At 44.3% G+C, this 21,324-nt stretch overlaps 1 protein-coding gene across 3 annotated transcripts in view; it reads right to left on the bottom strand.

Annotated features, from left to right (window-relative positions):
- PHACTR3 (phosphatase and actin regulator 3) overlaps nucleotides 1–21,324 on the bottom strand; it is a 101,176-nt gene that overhangs the window by 29,176 nt on the left and 50,676 nt on the right. For all 3 annotated transcript variants that reach the window (XM_051803092.1, XM_051803094.1, XM_051803093.1), the window contains exons 2-7: nucleotides 18,116–18,277; nucleotides 17,170–17,247; nucleotides 12,834–13,016; nucleotides 9,163–9,366; nucleotides 5,275–5,536; nucleotides 4,038–4,285 (exon numbers count right to left, since the gene is read on the bottom strand). In XM_051803092.1, the coding sequence (XP_051659052.1) occupies nucleotides 4,038–4,285; nucleotides 5,275–5,536; nucleotides 9,163–9,366; nucleotides 12,834–13,016; nucleotides 17,170–17,247; nucleotides 18,116–18,277 (1,137 nt within the window). The remainder of the gene's footprint in view (nucleotides 1–4,037; nucleotides 4,286–5,274; nucleotides 5,537–9,162; nucleotides 9,367–12,833; nucleotides 13,017–17,169; nucleotides 17,248–18,115; nucleotides 18,278–21,324) is intronic.

Genomic DNA, 21,324 nt, shown 5'->3' with positions numbered 1-21,324 from the left:
TGCAAGGAGCAGTTGTACACACTAATGTAAGTAAGGAGCACTACAGCTGAGCAGGGCTCAGACACAACACCCTACAAATGCAGAAGGATCATATTCCTCTGTTATCTTTGTTATCCATGATAACCAGGCAGAGCTCTCCAGTGAAAATTATTTGCAGTTGAGATGTGATTCATGTCACTAGTTCAGAAGTCAAAGACTCTGCATCTTGCCACAGTCCTCTGACCATCTCTGTAACCCTGAGCAATCCCTCTTTTCTGAACCACAGAGTTGTTCCCTTGCAAAAGGACTGGATTGCTCCGTGGCAGGAGTGGCTGGGACATGTACATTTTCCTCTTTGAGTCACCAGTACAGCCAGGAATAGATATTGGTGACTGAAACAGTGGAAGTTGCTTGGGCATGTCTGTGTGTATATGTATGTATAATGTATATAATATACACATATGTTAAATGTCATTCTGGTTTTCTGACATTAGAAATTAGAAAATATGAACTGTGATCAGACATTGTGTGTAACTGCAGCACTAAAAGTCAACCACTGTGTACATCTCCATCCTGCCCAGTGTGACAGTGTGTCATAACAGGATTTCATTTAGCAGTCAATACTACCCTATTGACATCAGACCTTTTCCTCTGAAGACAGCAGGGGCAAATATTCCAAGGAATGAAAGAAAAGACCAGTTTTTATGATGATTTGCAAAATGGTGGCAACTTAATTGGACATTTGGGCAATAAGAGACACAAATACTTACTGTGATTCCATGATCTGTTGTGCTTATTGTAAAAATATGAGACACTGTTTCCATCAAACCAGACAACCTAAACATTGCCATTACAAAGGAATTGTTGATAGCAGAACATACAGCAACTGTTTTGAGCAGAGTGTGCTGAGTGTTGAGTCCTCTGACAGCATTAAAACACCCTTTCACTCTCCTTTCAGTCTCATTAGAGGGAACTGTGTTTGAGTGCAGATGTTTGTCTCTCTGGTGTAACTCTTTAGTCTTCAGAAGGCTTAAGAAATGAAAATTTCCCTCCTGAGCTTATAAAGCCATTCTGCCATGTGTTCGGAAGGGTCTGTGAAGTAGAAAGCCAGCTGTATTTGCAAATGCACCCTGGAAGTGTGGGGTGATGCCCGTGTTTGATGAGGGGGAGCTTGTTTGTGAGGGGGACAAAAGAAGAGGGAAGTGCTATTAAAACCAGTGAGCTGCTGGGTTGTACTGGTAGGGCTGCAGTCCTTCAGCAATCGTGTCTCAGGTGGGTTGTAGGCAAGTAAATTTACACCAGACCCCTCCTCAGCTCTGCTGCTGTGCTATCCAGGGCTTCAGCAGTGTGAACATTGTCCCTGCAGAGCAGCATCAGTCACACAGGGTTTGGTGCATTGTCAGGACCTGCAGTTAAATCTTTGTCTTTGCTTCATCTTGAGAGCTTGGGGTGTAACAGGAGGTTAATTTGTTTTGGTCCCTTTTAACTTTAAAGGGCTTTTTTTTTTTTTTTAATTTAATGTTTCACCTTTTCTACAAAAGGTCACCTCCTTTTTAAAGAAAATGACATTTAATTGGTATTTTTGTTTGGCATTTGAGATAGGATTAAAGTCTATTTTTAAAGGATGCTCTGGAGGTCAGCAAGATTCTAAATCCTAAACAGATCCTCCTTTCCAAATACTGGGGGTTTGTTTGCTAGGGATATTGTTATTATCATACTGATCTCGAATTTCTTTATGCAGAGGGGAGGAGTTTATACAACCTCCTTCCCACACATACCTCTTGGGAAGGTGGGCACAGTAGTTATGGTCTCCCTGTGTGAGCAGCAACAAGTCTCTTGATAGTTGCATTGATTTAAAACTAAACTTTTTAGAAACCATAATGAGCTCAAACCCCCTTTTAGAGTCTAAAAGCTGTGCCCTTGTTTAGCACCTTCCTTTGAATGCTTTCAAAGTCTGTTGGAAACATTAATTAAATTAAACCACACAGCCCCCTCTGAAGTGGTACTTATACATTTAACAGATGGGTAAAGAAGTTAAATGATTTGGCTGATGCCATGCAGAGCCTTCTGCTGACTGAATTCTGACTCCATCAGAAACATTTGGCTCACAAAGCCACAGACTTGAAACTCTGTCAAGGTTTTCAAGCCTCAGCCTCCCTGGGAGTGGGTGCAGAGTGGGCGTTTGCAGTGCACAGGGACCACCAGAACTCCTTCTGAAACAATCTGAAGGACATTTGGAAAACTCCTGAACATGTTTTCAGGTTTGACTGTTCCCAGGCTGCTCTGTTGCACACTAAGAGAGAGCCCACTACTTTAGGAAATTAAAAACACAAATCATATCTGAAAAATCTCAAGTTTTAACCCAAATCCTGCTGTACTATTTGAATGGTAGAGAGCATATAACCCACTCAGGATAAGCTGTGCTCCCTCCATCCAGCTGTCAGCATTTCTAAAAGGCTCATGCCATGGCCACTCCCATGGTCCAAATGCACCGAGCACTGATTAATCTGGAGAGTGTTTCACCAAATAAAAATGCAAGAGATCTGGATCAGGCTGATCTGCCAGTCTAAGGAGCCATTCCCACTGCCTGACCAATTGGGTTAATTCCTGAAAAATAATGCCTGCCCAAGAAAGTGGAAAGAGGGAGATGATGTTCCCCCCTTCAGGGACACATGCTCCGAAACTGTGCCATTCATGTGCTTTCATCCTGACCAGCCCACTTGACCAGGCCAGGTCTGTTATTTCACCCACTGCAGAAACCCAGAGCTGATGTTTCAGAATAAACAAATAAATAAAACTAAACCAGAGAATAAAAAGAAAATAAAGCCCCAAACTAGTTTTCCCCACATCCGTTTTTAGCATCCTGAGGCAAACTCCTTCCTGATACCTATCTCAGTAGAAAGTGAACCTGCAAATACCCTCATTTAAGTATTTTTTTCCTAAGGGTTATTTTTCCTGGGCAGTCATGCAGGTTCAATGCCAGTCTGCCCCATGACCAAGCTATCTCAGCCAGGATCTTGGCTTGTTTCCTGATTTATGGCAGCTCAACCAGGTCAACAAGGAATGTTTGGGCAATTCACACCCTTTTCATGTTTGGGCTGCAGGTTCCTGAAAAAAGTTCCTGTTTTAATTCAGTTGAATCATGACATTCAATTTCCTGTATCTGTACTGTCCTTTCTATCATACTTGCTGTTCTTTCTATCAAGTAAAAAACAAATCCTAACACTGCATGATGCTGCAAGGACCTTGATTACACCAGTTATCAGCTGTGGGCTAAATTCTAGCTACGTTGATATTTAAGCTCATGCACTAGACTGTCTTGCCTTGTGTTTTTAGATGTTTCAAATAATGATTTATTGAGTAGGATGGTGATGGAAAGCCAAGGTAAGATTCCTCACCTGTCTGTACCAATCTTCGGTAGGCAGGGGGCTGTGGCAGTGCTGCTCTGCCTCTGTTGGCAGTGGCAGAGAGTGGGTGACATGTTAAGGCAGTGCCCTGACTGCAAACAGCTCTGGATTAATGGATAGTTTTACTCCCTGACTTGGAAACCAACCCAGATTTTTTCAAACTAGAAGGAATCTGGAGATTGTTAGGGAGTTGTTCTGGCGCTGTCCCTGTCACTGCTGCACCTCTCCCTCCTCTCAGAAACGCCCAGGCTGCGTTTGAGTGAATGCTGGCACCAGCAGTGCCGCCCAGTGTCCAGCCCGGGAATGCCTTGGGAATGGCCCAGCTTGCACCGAGGAACTGAGAGTAAAGCACACTGTGTCCACACCGGGAATGCCTTGGGAATGGCCCAGCTTGCACCGAGTAAAGCACACTGATGTCTTACCAGCACAACCCTAAACATCAGCTTAGCGTGCAGTACCTGGCAAGACAAACACGACCACAATCATATGACTCAAATCTAACTTTAGCTTCTCACCAAGATTCCTTTAAACAGGTGCTGTGACAATAGAGGCATTGACACTTCTCTGTGCTTTCTGTTCCTTGCTGCCTTGTTTAGAGCACTCTGTTAGGCTCTGGTAGTGTACCTTTAGAACAGAAGTGACTTTCCTTACCAGAAATAATGGAGTCATTCAAAACTTCCTCATCCTGATAAAAAACAGAGTCTTCCTTGAGCTCTGAGTTCATGATCATGTTTTCTTTGTTCTCATCTGACTCTTTAACTGAGTTCCTCTTGTTTTCTGAGTCGCTGCTGTAACTCAGGGAGTTCTCCTTCTCCTTGTTGCGCTCCATGCTGGATGTTCTGGATGGACGCACATCCACTCTTTTTTTTGGAGAGCCTTTGCTTTCTCTTCCATGGAAGCTGTGGGTGGAAGATGCACAGCCCAGATTTCACAAAGACTGTTTTACTGCCACAGCAGAAACTTATCGTTATATGTGAATGAGCAGAATGTCCTGTAGCTGGTAAAGGGCAGGGCAGGGAGTTCAGCACAGGCCAACACAGGATGGCATTCTCAAGACTGTGCTGAGCATGGGTAATGTGGATCTACTTTGCTGTCTCTGCCACTAAAATAAGATATGGAAGGGTGGTGACTGGTGACTGATGTTTTTCTTTTGTATATAGTCACAAGATATACTGTGACTAAAAAATCCACAACAGCACGTCCTTCTAATGTAAAACATTCCTGGCATGAAATATTACCACTCTGATATTTTATGATTGTGACAAAGGTTCGACAGGACCTGGAAATAATGTTGTATGAGTCTGTTCCCCATGGCAACAGCCGCTATGGAAATAAGAAATTATACCAGCTTAATTCTGAAGCTCGGGGAGGAAAAGGTTATCTCTTTCCTCCTCTAATATAAAGGAGAGCTTATAATGAAAGCCAGATAAAGTACCCAGTGTACTCCCACGAAAGCATTTGTGTTACAAATGGATATTGTATGTGCTGCCATGTAAGCCAAGAGACACAGCCTGGAATAGCAGCACTCCTCATGTGTGGGATGCTGGGACTTAGAGCAGGATGTGCCTTCACTACTCTGACTTGGTGTCTCGTGGGGAGATTTTCCTTTGCAATAGGTCAAGGATTATCACATGATTCTATCTGTTTGGAAACCTACTTCCATGCCACAGTAGCCTCCTTATAAAGCAAGAGCACACTGTGAAGTAACTGCCAAATCAAGCACTTAAACCAGGGATGGATGTTCCAAGTAGTGCCATCGCAGGGAAGGCAAACCCAAGGTGCAGGAGCACTGAAAACACCAATAACAGGCTAGGATCACGTCCCAGGTGAAATGATGTCATACAATGACTGTCCTCATGCCCCCCGGTGGCCACGAGGCTGTGGGTACCTGTCCTGGCGGTGTTTGGTGGCCAGAGCCCTGTGCAGCTCCTCGATGACTCTGCTGGGAGGCAGAGGCAGGTGAACGGCAGCCAGGTGGGGGGAACCCGTTGGTGTCGTCACCTGGCCCCTGCCAAGGGGGTCTGAGCTTTTCTGGCCAGAGGGGTGGAAGAGGGCAGCTTGTCCTGAGATTTGGGAGGAACCAACAATGACATAATTCTTCAGGATGGTGGAAGGAGGAGATTTCATGGCTGGGTCATCACCTTCACCTCCTGCAGTCAAAACACGAGAGGGCAAGAAGTTGAGAAATGCTTTTGGTTTTTTGCACACAGGCTCTGCACTGAAATGAATTAGTCGTGTTGAACAGAGGAAAACGGTGATGTTTTGCTCTTGCTATGAGGTAACTGCTCAGGCTGAGGAACTATTTGAGTTCAGAAGGCTCTTGGTACTCAAATCCCTATCTTTGAACTAGCAAAATAAATACCTCCCCATTTCCCCTGTTTCTCACAGGATCAGATTCTCCTTTTTCCCAGCCCACCAAGGCATTCTTGATTCCCCCTTGATCCTAACCACCAATGACTTGGACTGTGGTGGCTTTCCAATCCAGCACTTTCTCTGCTGGACTCTGGCAGACTGTATTAAAATTTATGCACTGTGGTTCTCAGTCTGGACAGAATGTCCCAGTGTCTATTATCTGCTCCTCTGTGATTGCTGCATAGCTCAGACCTCTGCCTTTCATATGCCAGTGGAGAAAATGCCAAAGTCATCATAATATGAGCATAATGTTTGCATAACAAAACAACATCCAAATGAAAGATGTGCTATTGAGCATTAACAACAAAAAAGAAGGGTGGGAAAATCTAATCTCTTTTTACCCCCAGATTCAGCTGTTTTCTGTGCAATGTAAGCATTTTGTTGAAATTTAGACTCTGATCTAGACATTTCTCTGTCCCAGTGGACATTTCACTGGTTGTAAATTAGTTTCACACCCTTAGGACAATTGAACATTTGACCTGAAAAAGATGCTGATTAGTTTTTCTGGTCTGCAGTTCTCTTTCCCTTATATCTGTGTCCCAAACCCGTGCTACACGACGTTGTTTACACCAGCAGCTCAGCTGGGTGTAAAAAGCAGTGTGAGAGCCTCGTCCGAGAGTATTTCTTGTCTCTTGTTGCCACCTAGTGCCTTAAACAGGAATTTAAACTGACGCAGCTTGTACAGCTTTTGTACTAACTTGTTTTCACAGAAAACTTTTACTTTTTTGCACTTCATTTTGAGATAAATCCTTCAATTCCTAGCTGGGAAAAACCTCTGCTCAGGCCAGGATTATTCTGAAATAACCATGTAAAATAGGACTTGGTTCCTATTAGCAGGGAACCTACTAGAAAACTATAGAGGGAGAAGTTAGGTTTGAATATTAATTTCAGTTATTAAATATTTTCTTATAAACAGCACGAGGAGGAAGAACAGCTCTTGTAGTCAAACACTGAAAATTTGAGAGTGACAAGGCTAAGGCTGGTCTCTTTTTCACCTGTGTGGGGTGAGGAGGAGAGCATCCCTCAGTGAGGACAGTTGCATCCACGGTAAAATCTCTCTTGCTCTAAGAAAGCTCTAACATTTTTTTAATTTCTGGAGGGTGTTTTTGCACGTTTCTGCCCCTCCAGTGCAGAACCCCAGCCAACATCCAGAGCTTCATTTGTCTCTGTGCATACAGGAGACAGGGTTCAAGGCAGGCCAAAAGTTACCTGTTGCCAAAAAGTCTGAAAGCACAGGGGCATTTCTGTAACTGTCTGTGCAATGTCTTGGCAATGAGGCACTTCCCACCCCGGAGCTCCTCCTGCACTGATCAGGGTGGTTGTCATGGCCAGGAGACAGCCAAGCTCTGCTGAGGAAAGGTGGTTTTGGGTACTCAGGGGCATTTTGATGATGTGCCACTGTGGAGATGCACAGGGGACATTTATGATCAATCAAGGCCTGAGGAGGTGAACAAAGCCACCTCCTGAGTCACTTTATCCTGCTGCACAGTGAAAGGGGGTGTCCATGTTTCCTCAGAGCAAGGGGTTCAGTTCAGCCCTAGAGCAGGAAGGGAGGAGACCTTGTTTTGTCTTTATACCAGCCTGTTCCTGGAACAGGTCAAGGACCTGTCTCATCCTCATGGCAGCTTAGGACAATATTGAGAGTTTCCTTACATCACACTTTATTTGTCCTAATGACAGCTGTTCAGAGAATAATCTTGCAAAGTGATGTCTTGGCACCTTGCCCTGTCCCTCCTCTCTCTGATTAATTGGTGCTTGACTTACTCCTCTGCTAACAGCAACCCTAACATTGTTAAAAGGGAAAAAACTAAACACAAAAGAGCTTTTCAACCTCTTCATCTTCCTTTTCTTTCATAATCATAACCTTTCTCCCTACACTTTTGTCTTCCCTTTCACTCCCTGACGGTATTTGTTTAATTTTAACTTAGCACTGCCTCCACATCCCCACAAAAATAAAACACGTATAATCACTACTGAAAAAGGGTCTACAGTTATTGGAGTCATTGAGAAAATTAAAAGTTGTTCCTTGTGGAAAACATAGATGAGAATGAAACACCAAAACTCAGAATATTTTGGATGCTACAAGAAATACTTTGTAGCAAAATATCTCAACTCGAAATGCTATCAAGTGCCTGGTGGAGGTGTAATCTCACTACCCTCCAGGACAGGTTCCCAAATCCACCTGATGCCAAGCATGGCCTTCTCCTCAGCTGAGCAAAGTCACAGAAGGGCCTGGGTCTGCCTGTTCATCTTGCAGGGTGGAAGGGACAGGCTTCAGCCTGACCCAAAACACAGAAATGTGAAGCAACCTGAACAGCAACTCCCAAGGAGCACTAAGATACCATTTTGAATCCAGCTCCCACTTAAATTCTTATAGCTTTTAAGTATGGACAAAGTATGGATAATTTCCATAGCAAACAAACACTTGTAATTCTCTTCAAAGAGACTGAAGAGCTCAGTATTTTCTGTGAGCCCCAGTGCTCAGGTCACAGTGTCCCTCTGGTGTTTGGTTTCCTGGTGACACTGAAAACCCTTTTCATTGTGCCAGCAGATGAGTGTGGATGCAAATCAGAACTGGGATAATGGCTGTCATTTCAAAGTCTAAATATCCAACAGGTCTGACATTTAGATGACAGGACTTGAGTTTAATTTGCAATAAGGCCCTTTTAACTGCTTTTACCATATGTAGGGGTCCTAAAATTGGAACCAACTAAAATCATATTCATTTTAACACCCTTTCTGCAGCGCCAGAATGTTGGAAAATGTAACAACATTGGCAATACATTAGAAAATCAGGCCCAGAGGAATTGCTTTTGGACTGTTCAATGGAGTCTGGCACAGAGGATTGATTTGTGGGAACCAGGTGTATCACTCCTGTGTGCTCTGTTAACTAGACCAGAATTCATAGCTCTGGTTTAGGCCCACCCTAGAGAGCAAACCCTTCAGACAGAAACCTCTGCAGAACCTTTCACTTGAGCTCGATCTTGGCTGTTGTTCTGCTGTCCAGTGGGAGTGTAGGTAATGAAAACATTTAAATCTTCCCCGTGTTTTATGGCATATCAATATGAGCATGTGATTCAGCAGATGATTGCAGTTGCTTTGGTTTGGTTTGTTTTATATGTGTTTGGTGCAATGGACACACAACAGGTAATGCCCTGAGAGACTCAGATAAATATGTGATACAAAGATCAGGGGGTTGTCATCAGGCAACTGGACATGGAATCATTGGTGTTCTGTTCACTCAGTGTAACTGGCCTGATTTATAGCACTTTGGGGCAAAATGGCCCTGAGAAAAGAATTAGATACTGTGCTGTGAACAGCACACAAGGGATGGGAAAGTGCTTCCTGAGCAGCAATGACTGACCTGTGATGCTCTTAGTGATTTTGGAGATTGCCTTAGGTGGTGGAGCTGGGAGCAATGGAGGGCTGGGAAGCTGTGCTGGGTTTCTTTCCATCTGTTTCTGGGGGGAATCTGTGGATTCAGGTACAAGTAAGGCTTGTGGACTGTCTTCAGATGCTGGCAGGCTGGCATCTTCTGATTCTTCCGTGGGTGCTGAAGGTTTCTTGGCTAGGAGGAAGATGAGTAAAATTAATGGAACATGAAGTTAATAATGATAGGCCAGGGGACAATGCCAGGAACATTCAGAAAAACAGAACACATGGCACACAACTGAAGCAGTTCTTTTCCTTAGTGAAAGTAATTACTGTGTTAAATAGCCAACCAGACAAGGCAGGAGAAGAATAAAATGTATGAGGATATTGAAGTGTTAGTTTTGATGTTTCTGAAAAAAACTACTGAGCTTCCCTTACTTCCCTAAAGCCTTTTCCCCTCTACTTTTTTATTTTAATAATGAAGAGAGCAAGGCAAAACAGCTTTTGAGAACTGTAAGGAATTTTCTTACAGCACAGCTGCGGTGGCAGTTCCTGAGTGAGTACCTTCTGTGCTAGGAACACACAGCCAAAGGGCAAAGAGTATCAAACCAATAATAGTTCATAAAAGCTGAATTTCCAATAGTTTGATGGACGTGTTTATTTTCACAATTTTATTTTTATCTTATTTAATACATGACTTCAACTTGCTTCCCAAGTCTTCTTTTACTGTACCTGACTCCAGAACTGTTGAGTGTTTCCTGAGGTTAATGTTGATAACCAAAAGAACCTGCCATAAAAGAGATTTGCCCTTGGATCTCAGCAGCAAGTGGAACAGGGAATTGGTGAAGTACTTGAGAGAAAAAAATTGAATCTGCAAAGCCTTAATTTGAGATGGTGAAGCAGTGCTCATTTCAGGATTGTCTCCATAAAGATGGCAAAAGCACTTAAAGTTAGTGCAGGCTGAATCACTGAGCAATTCATCAAATTGACCAGGCTGTGATGAGGGCACAGGGGAATACATCCAGAAAGGCATGAAGCTGAAGCAGGACATAGGTGGAATTTCAGTCCAAAATTAGCATCCTTGAATTCTGCTCAGATACCAACTGGCTCTGGCAATGCTTAAACTCCCAGAGCGCCTCGCTGCTGGATTTCACACTCTGTTACACGGCCTGAGCTCTGCCTTGGCATATGTGGGGACCCCCACAGAGGCTCAAGGCTGAGTCTGAGCCAGGCCCCAGCCATGGCCAGGCTCTCTCCAAACTGCATTTCCAGCCATGGCGTGCTCAGTAGTAACATGAGGGTTATTGCTCCTGCCCTGGCAGGTGAAGCACTGGGGGAGATCAGTGTAAGACTCTGCTTAGCACAGAATCACAGAACACTCTGAGTTGGAAGGGGGCTGGAAGGGACTCCAACCTCCCCCTGCAGTGAGAAGGGACATCTTCGACAAGATCAGGTTGCTCAGAGCCCTGTCCAATCTGACCTTGAGTGTTTCCAGGGATGAGGCATCTCCCACCTCTCTGGGCATTCTGTTCCAGCATTTTATCACCCTTATTGGAAAAAAATTTCTGCCTTCTGTCTAGTCTGAATCTACCTTCTTTTAGTTTAAAAACATTACCACTTTTCCTTGTTAACAGGTCCTGCTAAAAAGTTTGCCCCTATCTTTCTTATAAGCCCCCTTTAAGTACTGAAGTATCTCCCTGCAGCCTTCTCTTCTCCGTGCTGGATGACTCCAGCTCTCTCATTGTCTTTACAGGAGAAGTGTTCCATCCCTCTGATCTGTTTTGTGGCCCTGCTCCAACAGGTCCATGCCTTGCCTGTGCTGAGGACTCCAGAGCTGGATGCAGTACTCCAAGTGGGCTCTCACAAAAGCAGAGCATGAGAGAGGTCCAAACTACTTGGCAAATCCCACTCCTTTTAGCATTCCAGCTTGTCTAAACAGAGCACCTTTCCCTCCAAACCATTCCAGGGCATCTCCTAACATCTTGCTTCAGTGGGCACCCAGAGCACCCACAGCTGCAGCGTCACAAATCTCTTCTTGGCTCAGTTTTCTGTCTCGTTGGGAACACAAACTCTGTATTAATGAACATTCAGCAGCCTCGTGCTCAGAGTGCGTGGGGAGGCACCAAAGCACTTAGGCACTTGGAAACAATAGCACTGGCAAGATAATAGCATTTAATTTGTTGACAAACAGATTAATGAGTGTGCCTAGAGGAGGAGGAATGAGTATTTATCGCTCAAAAAAGACAGGAAAGTAGAATAAATACGCATCGTTAGCAGGAATTCTTGTGAAATTTGGCTTGATAGGAAAGCTACCATATGTGGTAATTGTGTGAATTATAGAAGGAAATAATTTTCTTTTAAATGTACTTCTAGGGAAATGCCTTGTTCCTGGCTGACATCACTTTGTGTGTTCATGCCACTGCATAGAAGACAAAATGTGGAATAGAGGAAGAGAAGAAAAAAGTCACTAATGGGTTACATTACAGAAAGATCAAGAGCCCCCGTAGATGTTGGGGGCTTGATGGGAAAATTAGTGAGATTGGAGTGCATTCCCCTGAGTGGAGCATTACTGTCTCTGGCATTAACTTCCCTGAAATCAGTGGATCTCCCTGGGACATGAGGTGCTGCCTGGCACAGGTGATGAGGAGCAGCCACAGTGGGACCTTTGCTGTAGAGAAGGTGGGTCTGACACACACTCAGCCTCAGTCACACAGACTTCTTTGGTTCTGAACTCCATCCTGTTCTGAGAATCCTGAAACAAACTGCCACTGTGTGCTGATGGCTAAAGAATGTCCACTTTACAATCCCTGCAAAGAACTCTTCACTTCCAGGTTAATTTGTGGTTGTTTCTGGTACCAACAGCATGTTTGGGTAGGTCTGAAGGCATGGACATGCCTGAAAGCAGCCAGGGGCTGGACCCCAGGGAAAGCAGGGCATGAGGGGTGGGACAGAGAACAAAGGGCAGCCAGGGCAGATGGAGAAGGGTAAAGATTGACCAGAGGCCAGGAAGATCCATAATCACTCCATGGCAGGAGTGGCACAAACCAGGATAAAGCATTATCTCTGCAGCTTTGCAATTCTTGGTTCTCAGGAAGTGAATAGAAACCCTCGAGCTGCTGGGTTGTGCCAGGCTGCTCTAGTCCCAAGGAACTGCTGTCATGGATAAGCTCTGCCAGAGCAGAATTGCATGAAAGGAGCTTGGTTTAGCTTATCTGTGCTCCTGGTATTGAACTTCACTTGGATTTGCAGCATGTTGTGCCAGGGTGATGATATGGGCTCTGTGGGCTGTGTATTGACATTGTTCTCCCAAGCCAGGACAAACAATTTCAGCCTTGGCACGGAAGTTTAAGAAATGTTTTTAAGGGAAGCTTGTTTCATCTTCACAGCAGCCACTGCTAATACCAACGGGGCACCATGCCAGGACTGGATCGTCTCATAATCCAGCTAATCCCATCACACCAAGCTTTGGGTTGTCCCTGAGTTTGGTAGAAGTCTCAAAAATCACTGTTTTTAAGTACCAATTGCTAACCTAGAATGGGCTGAGCTGACCAAGGTGCTCTGACCCTTTAAAGCACTGACATATTTGACTCCTCACAAAACAGTTTGGCAGAAGTACTTTCATAAAATTTTACAGTTGTTTTAAAAACATTCTATATCCAATACCTGCATCTTCTTTCAGCTCCTCCAAATGCAGCTCCTCACCAAAGGGGGTCACATCAGTTGTGGCTGCTGTTGGACTCTCTTGCTGGTCCTCTTCTGGAGCCAGTGCCTGGCACACAGGGGCTGGAGGGTCACCCTGTGTCACTCTCGTGGCATCCTCACCAGTGCAGGCTTTGCCTTCAGTATCTAAAACAACAAATCATTTTATCTTAACTAAACCATAAACCATGAGCAGAGAAAGCTGACACTCCCTGCTATCCTCTTGAGAGGAGTGGGTCCCAAAGCTGCTGTGCTCAGGGGACTGAGGCTGCTCTTAGAGCAGCACCTGATCTCTGGCAGCATTCACCATCTGCAATGCAAACCCTGTGGACACCAGCCCATCTGGATGCTAAAACCCACTCAGTTTTCTCAATGGGCACCTGTTTCTGTGGGCACCCAGCAGCCCCAGCAAGTGGCCACTGGCCTCTGGAAGCACCTGCCATGTGGGAGATGAGCAAAATCATGGGCAACCAGAGGTCTCTGGGAGAAGGCAATTCCTTCCATGAGCAGAGCTCCTGGTGCAGCACATTCCCAGGCTGGTCTGACATGTGTGAGCTGTGTCAGGCTCACAACATGCTGCCACCCAGCTGCTCCAGCAGCAATGCCAGAGCCTTGCCCAAGGAATATTCCCTACCGAGCTGTAGGTTTTGAGCACACTTTTAGTTACTCAGCTTTGAAAAGCGTGTCCTGTGTGATTGAGCTGATCAGAAATTCAAATCCCTCTTCATGCAGACCTAGAAACTGCTCCCTTTGCTTACTCTGAGAGATTTTTGTGCCAGTGATCCCTGCAGCTGTACAAGGCTTGATGACTGAAGCTTTTCTACTCTTCTCCTATTCAGGCAAGAGTCCTTGGAATACAAACTATCCTTTTACTCTCTCAGAATCTACAAGATGTACATCACTGTTGCAAACCACAGAAAGCAATTACTTCCCACCCCGGGCAGTGTTCCATGCTGATGGCCATGCCTGCTGTCCACCCCTCACCTCCCAGCTTGTATTTCTCAGCCCTGGACACTCCTTTCTGGAAGCTCCTGACAGGGCTGTTTTCTTGCAATGATATCATGACAAGTTTCTTGAACATTGATTTTAAATAGCAAGCATCTACAGCTTTTTAATGCTATCTGGACAATCTGCAGAGTAATTTCTTGTGCTTTTGGGTGAGGGTATCAGCTTTTGGCCCAAAGATGCTGTGGAAGGGATGCAGTATTTTCGCACACTGAGCTCACTCAATCTGCCTCATAATCACGTTTGGTGAAAAGTTACTGTTCTTAAAATAGCCCTTGCAGTAGCACAGTTGCTATGATACAGGGAAGGGGAGGGGGAAAAAGTTCATTGCCTATATTTCATCTCATTGTGAAGGCAGCCTATACATAATCACCAGTGCATTAACAGCTGCCCCCATCGCTTGACAGCAGCCCTCAGCCCTGGGGCCGTAAGCACAGATACACCTGATCTCCTTTGTGCTCACAGTGGGGAGAAATATCAGGGGAAGCTCCCTAAACGTTTTTGAGGTAACTCTGCTTTGCACATTCCTCACATCCCAGGGAAAGGCAGGCTGCTGACAGCTGTGCCTCAGTGAAACTGCAGGCAGACATGAGTTCCTTCACATCCTGGACCATGGAAAGTGGAATGACTAATGAAGTAATGACAAACAGAAGACAGCCCTGCTGGAGAATTTCTGTTGAGGAGCATCTGAGATTCACAACCATGATGTTCTTGGGCAGGAATGATCAGCTAGTGCTTAGATGAAAGTGGGTATGCTGTGAGTAGCAGTGGGTCCCAAAACCATATTAGAGAGATCAGCTGGGGACAGGAGAAAGCACAGACCTTACATCCAGGGGTAAGGAAAAAACCAGTCTTGAGTGTTCCAAAGAATCAGAAGTAGGGCTGTGATTTTGTTGGGAATTAATCCCACTGTATGCCGGACCCTGCCCCATGTAACCTCTCCCAGAGTGCAGGCAGGTTGCTGGGAGAGCAGCTGTGTCCCAGGAGTTTTCAGGGGGCAGGCTGGCATCGCCCTGTGGGAGCAGAGCTGGAGAGCACAGGACAGAAGGGGCCCAGGCAATGGCACAGCATGTCTGGGCAGCTGCTTTGGGGTTGTGTGAGGAGACAGGGTGACATAACCTGGCAGGATGACTCATCACCAAAGCAAGGACGGGGCAGTTTCCCCCTGGGCTGCTCCCAGCCCGCTGCAGATCCTGTGCCAGCCTCGTGGTGTGCCCTGAGCCAGACAGAGCTGTGCTCCAGCCCTGAGTGACACAGGGCTACTGGGAAGGCACGAGGCTTCTCAGGCTGCAGCATCAGCCCAGCTTGGCTATTTATGAAAGTGAGCAGGAATTAGGTCCCTGGAAGCGGAGTGAAGCCTGATGAAATAGAGGGATTTGAGGATTTACTGCAGTCTTTTAGCACAGTATTGCTGCTTTGACAATTGCAACGTACGGCAGAAACGAGGACTTAGCCTTGAAACTGCTGCCGCTTCAACTCAGTCCAAGTAGGGCACTAATCACTTACTGAGAATTATTTGGGTCAATTTTTTATTCCAGTTAATAAGCTGCTTCTCCTAATAATACAATACAATAACCCTGGAGATTCACAACACTCCGTAAAGAAAAATAACTTGCAGGCAGCTGCAGTGTCCTTCAGCTGCCTGTCAGCCATTGTCCCCTCGCTGGGCTCAGGGAGGTTCTGGGATTTGTCTGATGTTTACAGGAGCTCTAGGCAACTTTTTTTGCAGACAGGTAAGCAGTCTGCTTGCAGCTGTCTAGTTAAAAGCACAGCTTGTCATCACTCCTCACTGGACTATATGTATTTATTTCAGCTTTTCATCACTCCTCACTGGACTATATGTATTTATTTAAACTATTTTAATTTTGTTAAAAGGATCTTGTAACTTGGCATCATCTGTTTTCCTCCCAACCAGTTCATTATGTGTGCAAGAGGTTTATTGATTCATCATTATTACCTTTTAATGTGCTCTACAGAAGGTTTATTTTACTGTTCTTTTGCAAAGCTCTAGATAAGCAAGTATTCAAAGTCATGGATTAAAGGGAACATTCTATTCCTAGCAGGAATAGGTTGTATTTTTCTATCCAGTAGTACTAATAAGCTAATAGGGCAACTAATTATCTAGAATTATGAGAGACACAATGAGTTCAATGGACAAGAACTAAAAATGAGCTTTCTAAGAACTTCCATTTTAGAATAAGCTGATGGTTTGATAGATTATTTTTTTGACTTGAACATAAATTCATCTTAAAATATATCAAATAAAATAACATGAAAATTGCTTTACTGCAATGAAAAAAAAAAAAAAGCCCTGTTTAAAATTCTTTTTTTCTGACTCTCCATTTGCTCGGTTACACTCCAACATGGCATCACTGAGTATTGTCCCACAGGCTGTTCATAGACATGGCATTTGTTTTACACCAAGAAACTCAATTATTGTTTGTAAAGAACAGAACTTCTACCTCTGAGATTGGTCAAACTCAAAAGACCAGTCTTTCTTCAGGACTTTCTGCTATAAAGTTTTCAAAGTAAAGATGGATTTATGGTTTTCATCTCTGTTTAGGTGGAAATGGCAAGTGGGATGTTGTAACACTGGGAGCTCACTTGATCTCACAGAACAGTCACCCAGATCTCTCTCTCCCTTGAGCATCTGTCAGGGCTTTGGAGCAGGGCTGCACAAGAACCATGGTCCTTTGTGCATGTTTCTCACACTTTATCATCTTTCCTTCCATGAATTCTGCTGGTTTGGACTCAGGGAAGCTTTAAAATGACACTCCCAAAAGCTTCACTTTTCCATGTGAATGAAAAGCAGGAGCAATAGTGATGTGTTCTGTCACAAACTTGGTTTACTGGGAAGACAGCTGAAAACATCAGATTAGTATCATTAGATGGGATTTGCACCCCTGGCTTGTACATGTTAGCTGACTGCATCTGTGTGTTGAAGTTTGTATTTATCCAGCTTTAGCTGGCTTTCTTGGCAGTAGGATTTAACTGGCTTTAGAGCAATTACATAAAATATACGTACCAGCTCAGACTGCACCATGTATAAATCAAGTGAAGATGGAGCTGCACTCAAGAGGGTAAAGCATCAAAATTAAACTACATGGATTGATTGCAGCAGGGAGGAGTTTGAAGAAAGAGAAGTCTTAATTCAGACACAGAGTTTTCCTCTCTGTTTGGATTGAAGGTTTTCCTTTTTATTCACTTGCTTGTTAGGTTTCTGCTTTTGCAATTATGTGTTTCCCACGTGTTCTGAGAGAGCCTCTAACAAAAAAGATTAGGAATTTTTCCTTACCTTGTTCCATCATCTCCAGAAGGCCTTTCTTAATGAGCTCATCCCGGCCTTGCCGTGCTGTCATCTTCTTCTCCAGCACTGCACAAAGTAATAGCACAACAGCTCCAGTTAAGAACAGAGTATTCATATAATGGAGTGAAAAAGATGCAATATGGGAATTCCCTCTAGTCTCAGCTACTGCATGCTTGGAAAGAACTGCCAGGATTTTGTCTTGGGGAGCATGGACTGCTCAGCCTGTTTGTGCCTTTTCCTTTGTTCAACCAGCTGTAAAATGACCCCTGTGTAGAGCTGAGGTTTATGGTGTGACCTGCTGTTGGATCACACTGAGTGCAGAGTAACAGGGATATCAGAGCCTTCCTTCTGTTTAACACAGCACCTTAGAACTGCCTCAGGAATATCCCACAGGATATCAGAGCAAGTGGAGGGAACTGCACCATCCTGTCTTAGGAAAAGGCAAGTGAGTTTGTCTCCTTACTGATCTCCTGGGACATCCCTGGGGACCAGCAGGCACATGCTGTGCTGTGTGCTGGGCTCCTTCCCCCCAGGGACAGCTGCTGGAGGGAAGGTTTTTCACATGCTCCCTCCTGTCACTTCTCATAATGTTACTGTGGCCTATATAATCTTCACCCCAAATAAAAGGGGTGATGATACTTGGGGCCATAAATGTGTAGCCTATTTGGAGAAGGCAGAGCCCATGGAAAGCAGTCTGTGGCAAGGCTTGTGCTTCACTCTCCTGTTTCGACCTGTTCTTCTAAATGTAATCTATTGTATTGTATAGAAAGTCAGCACATATGGGCTCTTTGTAGCCCTACATGTTCTTAACCTGTTGAATGCTGAAATCTCTGAATCAGGTTTAGATCAGGTCACCTTTAGCATGTCCTATGTAACCAAGTTTCACCAAGCTAAGCTTTGCTCAGTGCACATCCCTCTCTTGTTCCCAGCCTACCTGCAGACGTCTGCTTTAGCTTCTCATTTTTCTTTTTCCTCCACTTCCATGGTTTGAAGATCCTGCCCAGTGTTGCCAGTTTGCTGTTCCTCCTCACTGGTGGAGTTCGAATCCCTGAGACCAAGTAGTCCGAGCGCACTGCGGGGGATTGCTCCATCTCATCTGGAGGGAAGAGGAGGGATGGCTGTTGGACACTGAGTTACCAAGGGCAGGCAGGTGGAGCCTCACCAGATAGAAAGCAGAGTCTTGTCACCCAAATAAGCAGTGGAGCCAGTGGCCAGGCCGAGGGACACCAGCCAGAGGTGTCCAACCTCTCTGTGCCAGCCCAGGGCTTCCTACCAGCTGCTCTCTTCACCCTTACACAGAACCTGTCTGGATGCCAAATATCTCAGTATCTCCATTCCTGCCATCCCTCATAGATTCATCAGGGCTACCATGCCCAGAGAGAGGGGGATGTGCTGAATTTGTACACCTTATGCTTTTCCCATCCCTTCCCTACCTTTGCCCGTGCCTGGTACCCACCAAGGCAATGGTGTCACTCTCCCCCCAGGAGCTGCATCACAGCCTTTGGAAACCTGGAGAGCTGAGAGCTCCCCATGGCTTTAGTGGGAGCAGGAGGAATTTAACACATCTGTAAATCAGGCCCATGTGGCCTCCAGTTAATCAGAGAAATGGAATGTTCATTTACAAAAATGCAGACCTTTATGAAAAGCTGAGAGGAAGTGTGAGAAAGCTCAGGTCCCTTTGGAATTCCCAGCTTCCAGTTCTGTTCTCAGGCCACAGGATATTGCTGCCTTTTAAATGAACTCTTCACATAAACTAACACAGAACACACTGACTTTTGTGAGCTAATGCAAATCTTTTATATAAGAATAGTTTGTTTGATATGTGCTACATAAGTAAAATCTTAGAACTTTGGTGAAAACTTATTCCTTGAGGAAGCTAAGGGAAAAATTCTTTCCCTTTGTCCAGCCAAACCACAGTAATTCAGAGATAATGCTTCAGCTGGAAAATCAATTTAGGTATTTTTAATATTTTGTCTTGAAAATACACTGTACGTTTTACTTATAGACAAGCCTTGCATGAAACAATGCACACAGAGTATTCAGAGTTATGTGCTAACCAGTACCATGGAGGAAACCAGCACAGCCCCATAAATGGGGTTATTGATGTCTATACTGAGCACCAATACAGTAATTGTTAAAAGAGAAGCTCCCATCAGATAAATTACATGAGTAAAAACTAACAACAATTTGTATTTTCTTTTCAACAATCAGTTATGATTTAAATGAGCAATGTGAAGCTGTGAACTTATGTACATTTCCAAGTAATTTTCCCCTGGAACATCAACACTTATCACAAATTGCTTTATGACTGCAAGAGAAAAACTCTACAGCATCTTCTAGGCTTTGCTTTTGAGTTAACAGGGTGAAAATGTCTAAATCACAGCATGGAGGTGGGGATTTCCAAGTAAACAGGAAACAATTTTTGGAAGATTATTAAACACAGCAGGGGAATGAACACATTCCTTCTCTTCCATTTAATTTTGAAAATACTGGTAATAGAGATGAATCATTCAGTGGAGACAAACTAAAATCTTGGCCACGTGAACCATGAGAGCAGAGAAAAGCTGTAACAGTTCCCCCCACACATCGTGTGTGCCCAGTGAAATTCTCTTTTTTGTACTGAATTTAGAGCACCTTTTCTCTCATCCCACTGAGTTTATCTTGGGGTTTAATTTATGAAATATTGAAAACGTACATAAAAATACATTTTTGCCTTTGAAAGCATGGTGTCTACCCAAGGTGAGATTTATCATTTACAGTTGGGAGGTCACTATTAAGTTGAGAGCAGAAAATAGCCCAGAAGAAAGGCAGTAGCCTACAGAACACAGCTGGAGTGCCAAGATATCCTTCTCCTTTCCTAACAGCACATTCAAACATGAGAAGTATCATAGAAATAAACTTTGAAGCAGTAGAGCTACTCTTGATTACAGCAATGGCAATGAGAATGGAAAATGGCTGAGTGGATCTCCTATTAATATGCTATTATGATCACTTTAAAGCTGTGATAGAAGGCTCAGAAAATAGCATTTGGCCATTTCTTGTGACATCTCTTGAGTGGGAATAGAAATGTTCACAGAATTAACTCATCTCAAAAGAGCTGTAGATCAGACTGGAAATCACAGCCCTGTCCCTGGAAGCTGCAGAGGAGCAGGACAGGCTCAGCTCTCCCTGGTCCTTGCCTGTGAGACTGTCCTGCTGCTCCTCCATTCCAGGGGTTTCTCAAGCATGTAAGTGAAGATTAAATAAGAAGCTGATTTAAAGGAGTACCTTGGCAAGTTACAGCACTCTGTTCAGGATGTAGGTGTCTGCAAAGTGCTTTAGACATCATCCACATGTTTTGTTTAACACTGGCAGCATGAGATCATTTCACCTTTTTGCCAGATAGGGGATGTACAAAGACAAAGAAGTCCTTGAAACCCAAACCTGTGTGTCTTTAGCAATGCTTATCATCCCAGATATTCCCACAAAAATTAGAGAATTGGGAGAGATTGCAAAGACACCAAACATTTAAATATAAACTTCAACATATATGCCCTGTAGCAATCAGTCTTTCTTTAGTTTTCCAGCCCTGCTAATTGGGTTTCTTCCACCCCCTTCTGCCTTCTTCATTGTGGAAATGTAAGGATAGACTTGGATAACAGAGGAAACACAGATAGAAATCAAATGTCTAAGATGGAATAGAAGCTAAACCAAATGTTCCAATGGAGGTTTTTGTGGGCTTTTTAACTTTATTAATGCTTCTCTTATGGTACAAACAGTTCTTAAGCAAATGGATTTATCACCTGGTACATTCTCACCATATGCAGTTCCTATACTGTGCATTTGGAGAGATGGACACAAATATAAATAGATAGAGACACAGCAAGACAGATGTCCTGAAATCAGAAATAACAAGGAAATGGTCTCACTGGCAATAAGAATCACAAGAAAGCCTTGGAGCACCTCATTTCCAGTCAGTTCATCTTTTCCTGGTTGTGGGTTGGCTGCCTGGGAGATAAGAAGTTGACAGCACAAAAAGCAGTTCCCACGTACAGCAGTGAATGCTGAAGGAGAAGGAGTGCCTAAATATCAGCCAGCTCCTGCAGCCAACAAGCTGCCAAGGCTTGCCAACCCTCCAACCACTCTGTGAAATATTCAGCACAT

The sequence above is a fragment of the Manacus candei genome, unplaced genomic scaffold (genome assembly GCF_025592945.1).
Source record: "Manacus candei isolate 608988 ecotype Guabito, Panama unplaced genomic scaffold, ASM2559294v1 h1tg000057l, whole genome shotgun sequence".
NCBI classification, from domain to species: domain Eukaryota; kingdom Metazoa; phylum Chordata; class Aves; order Passeriformes; family Pipridae; genus Manacus; species Manacus candei.
The sequence above is the reverse complement of the archived record's forward strand: the minus strand, read 5'-3'. Positions and strand labels throughout refer to the sequence as shown.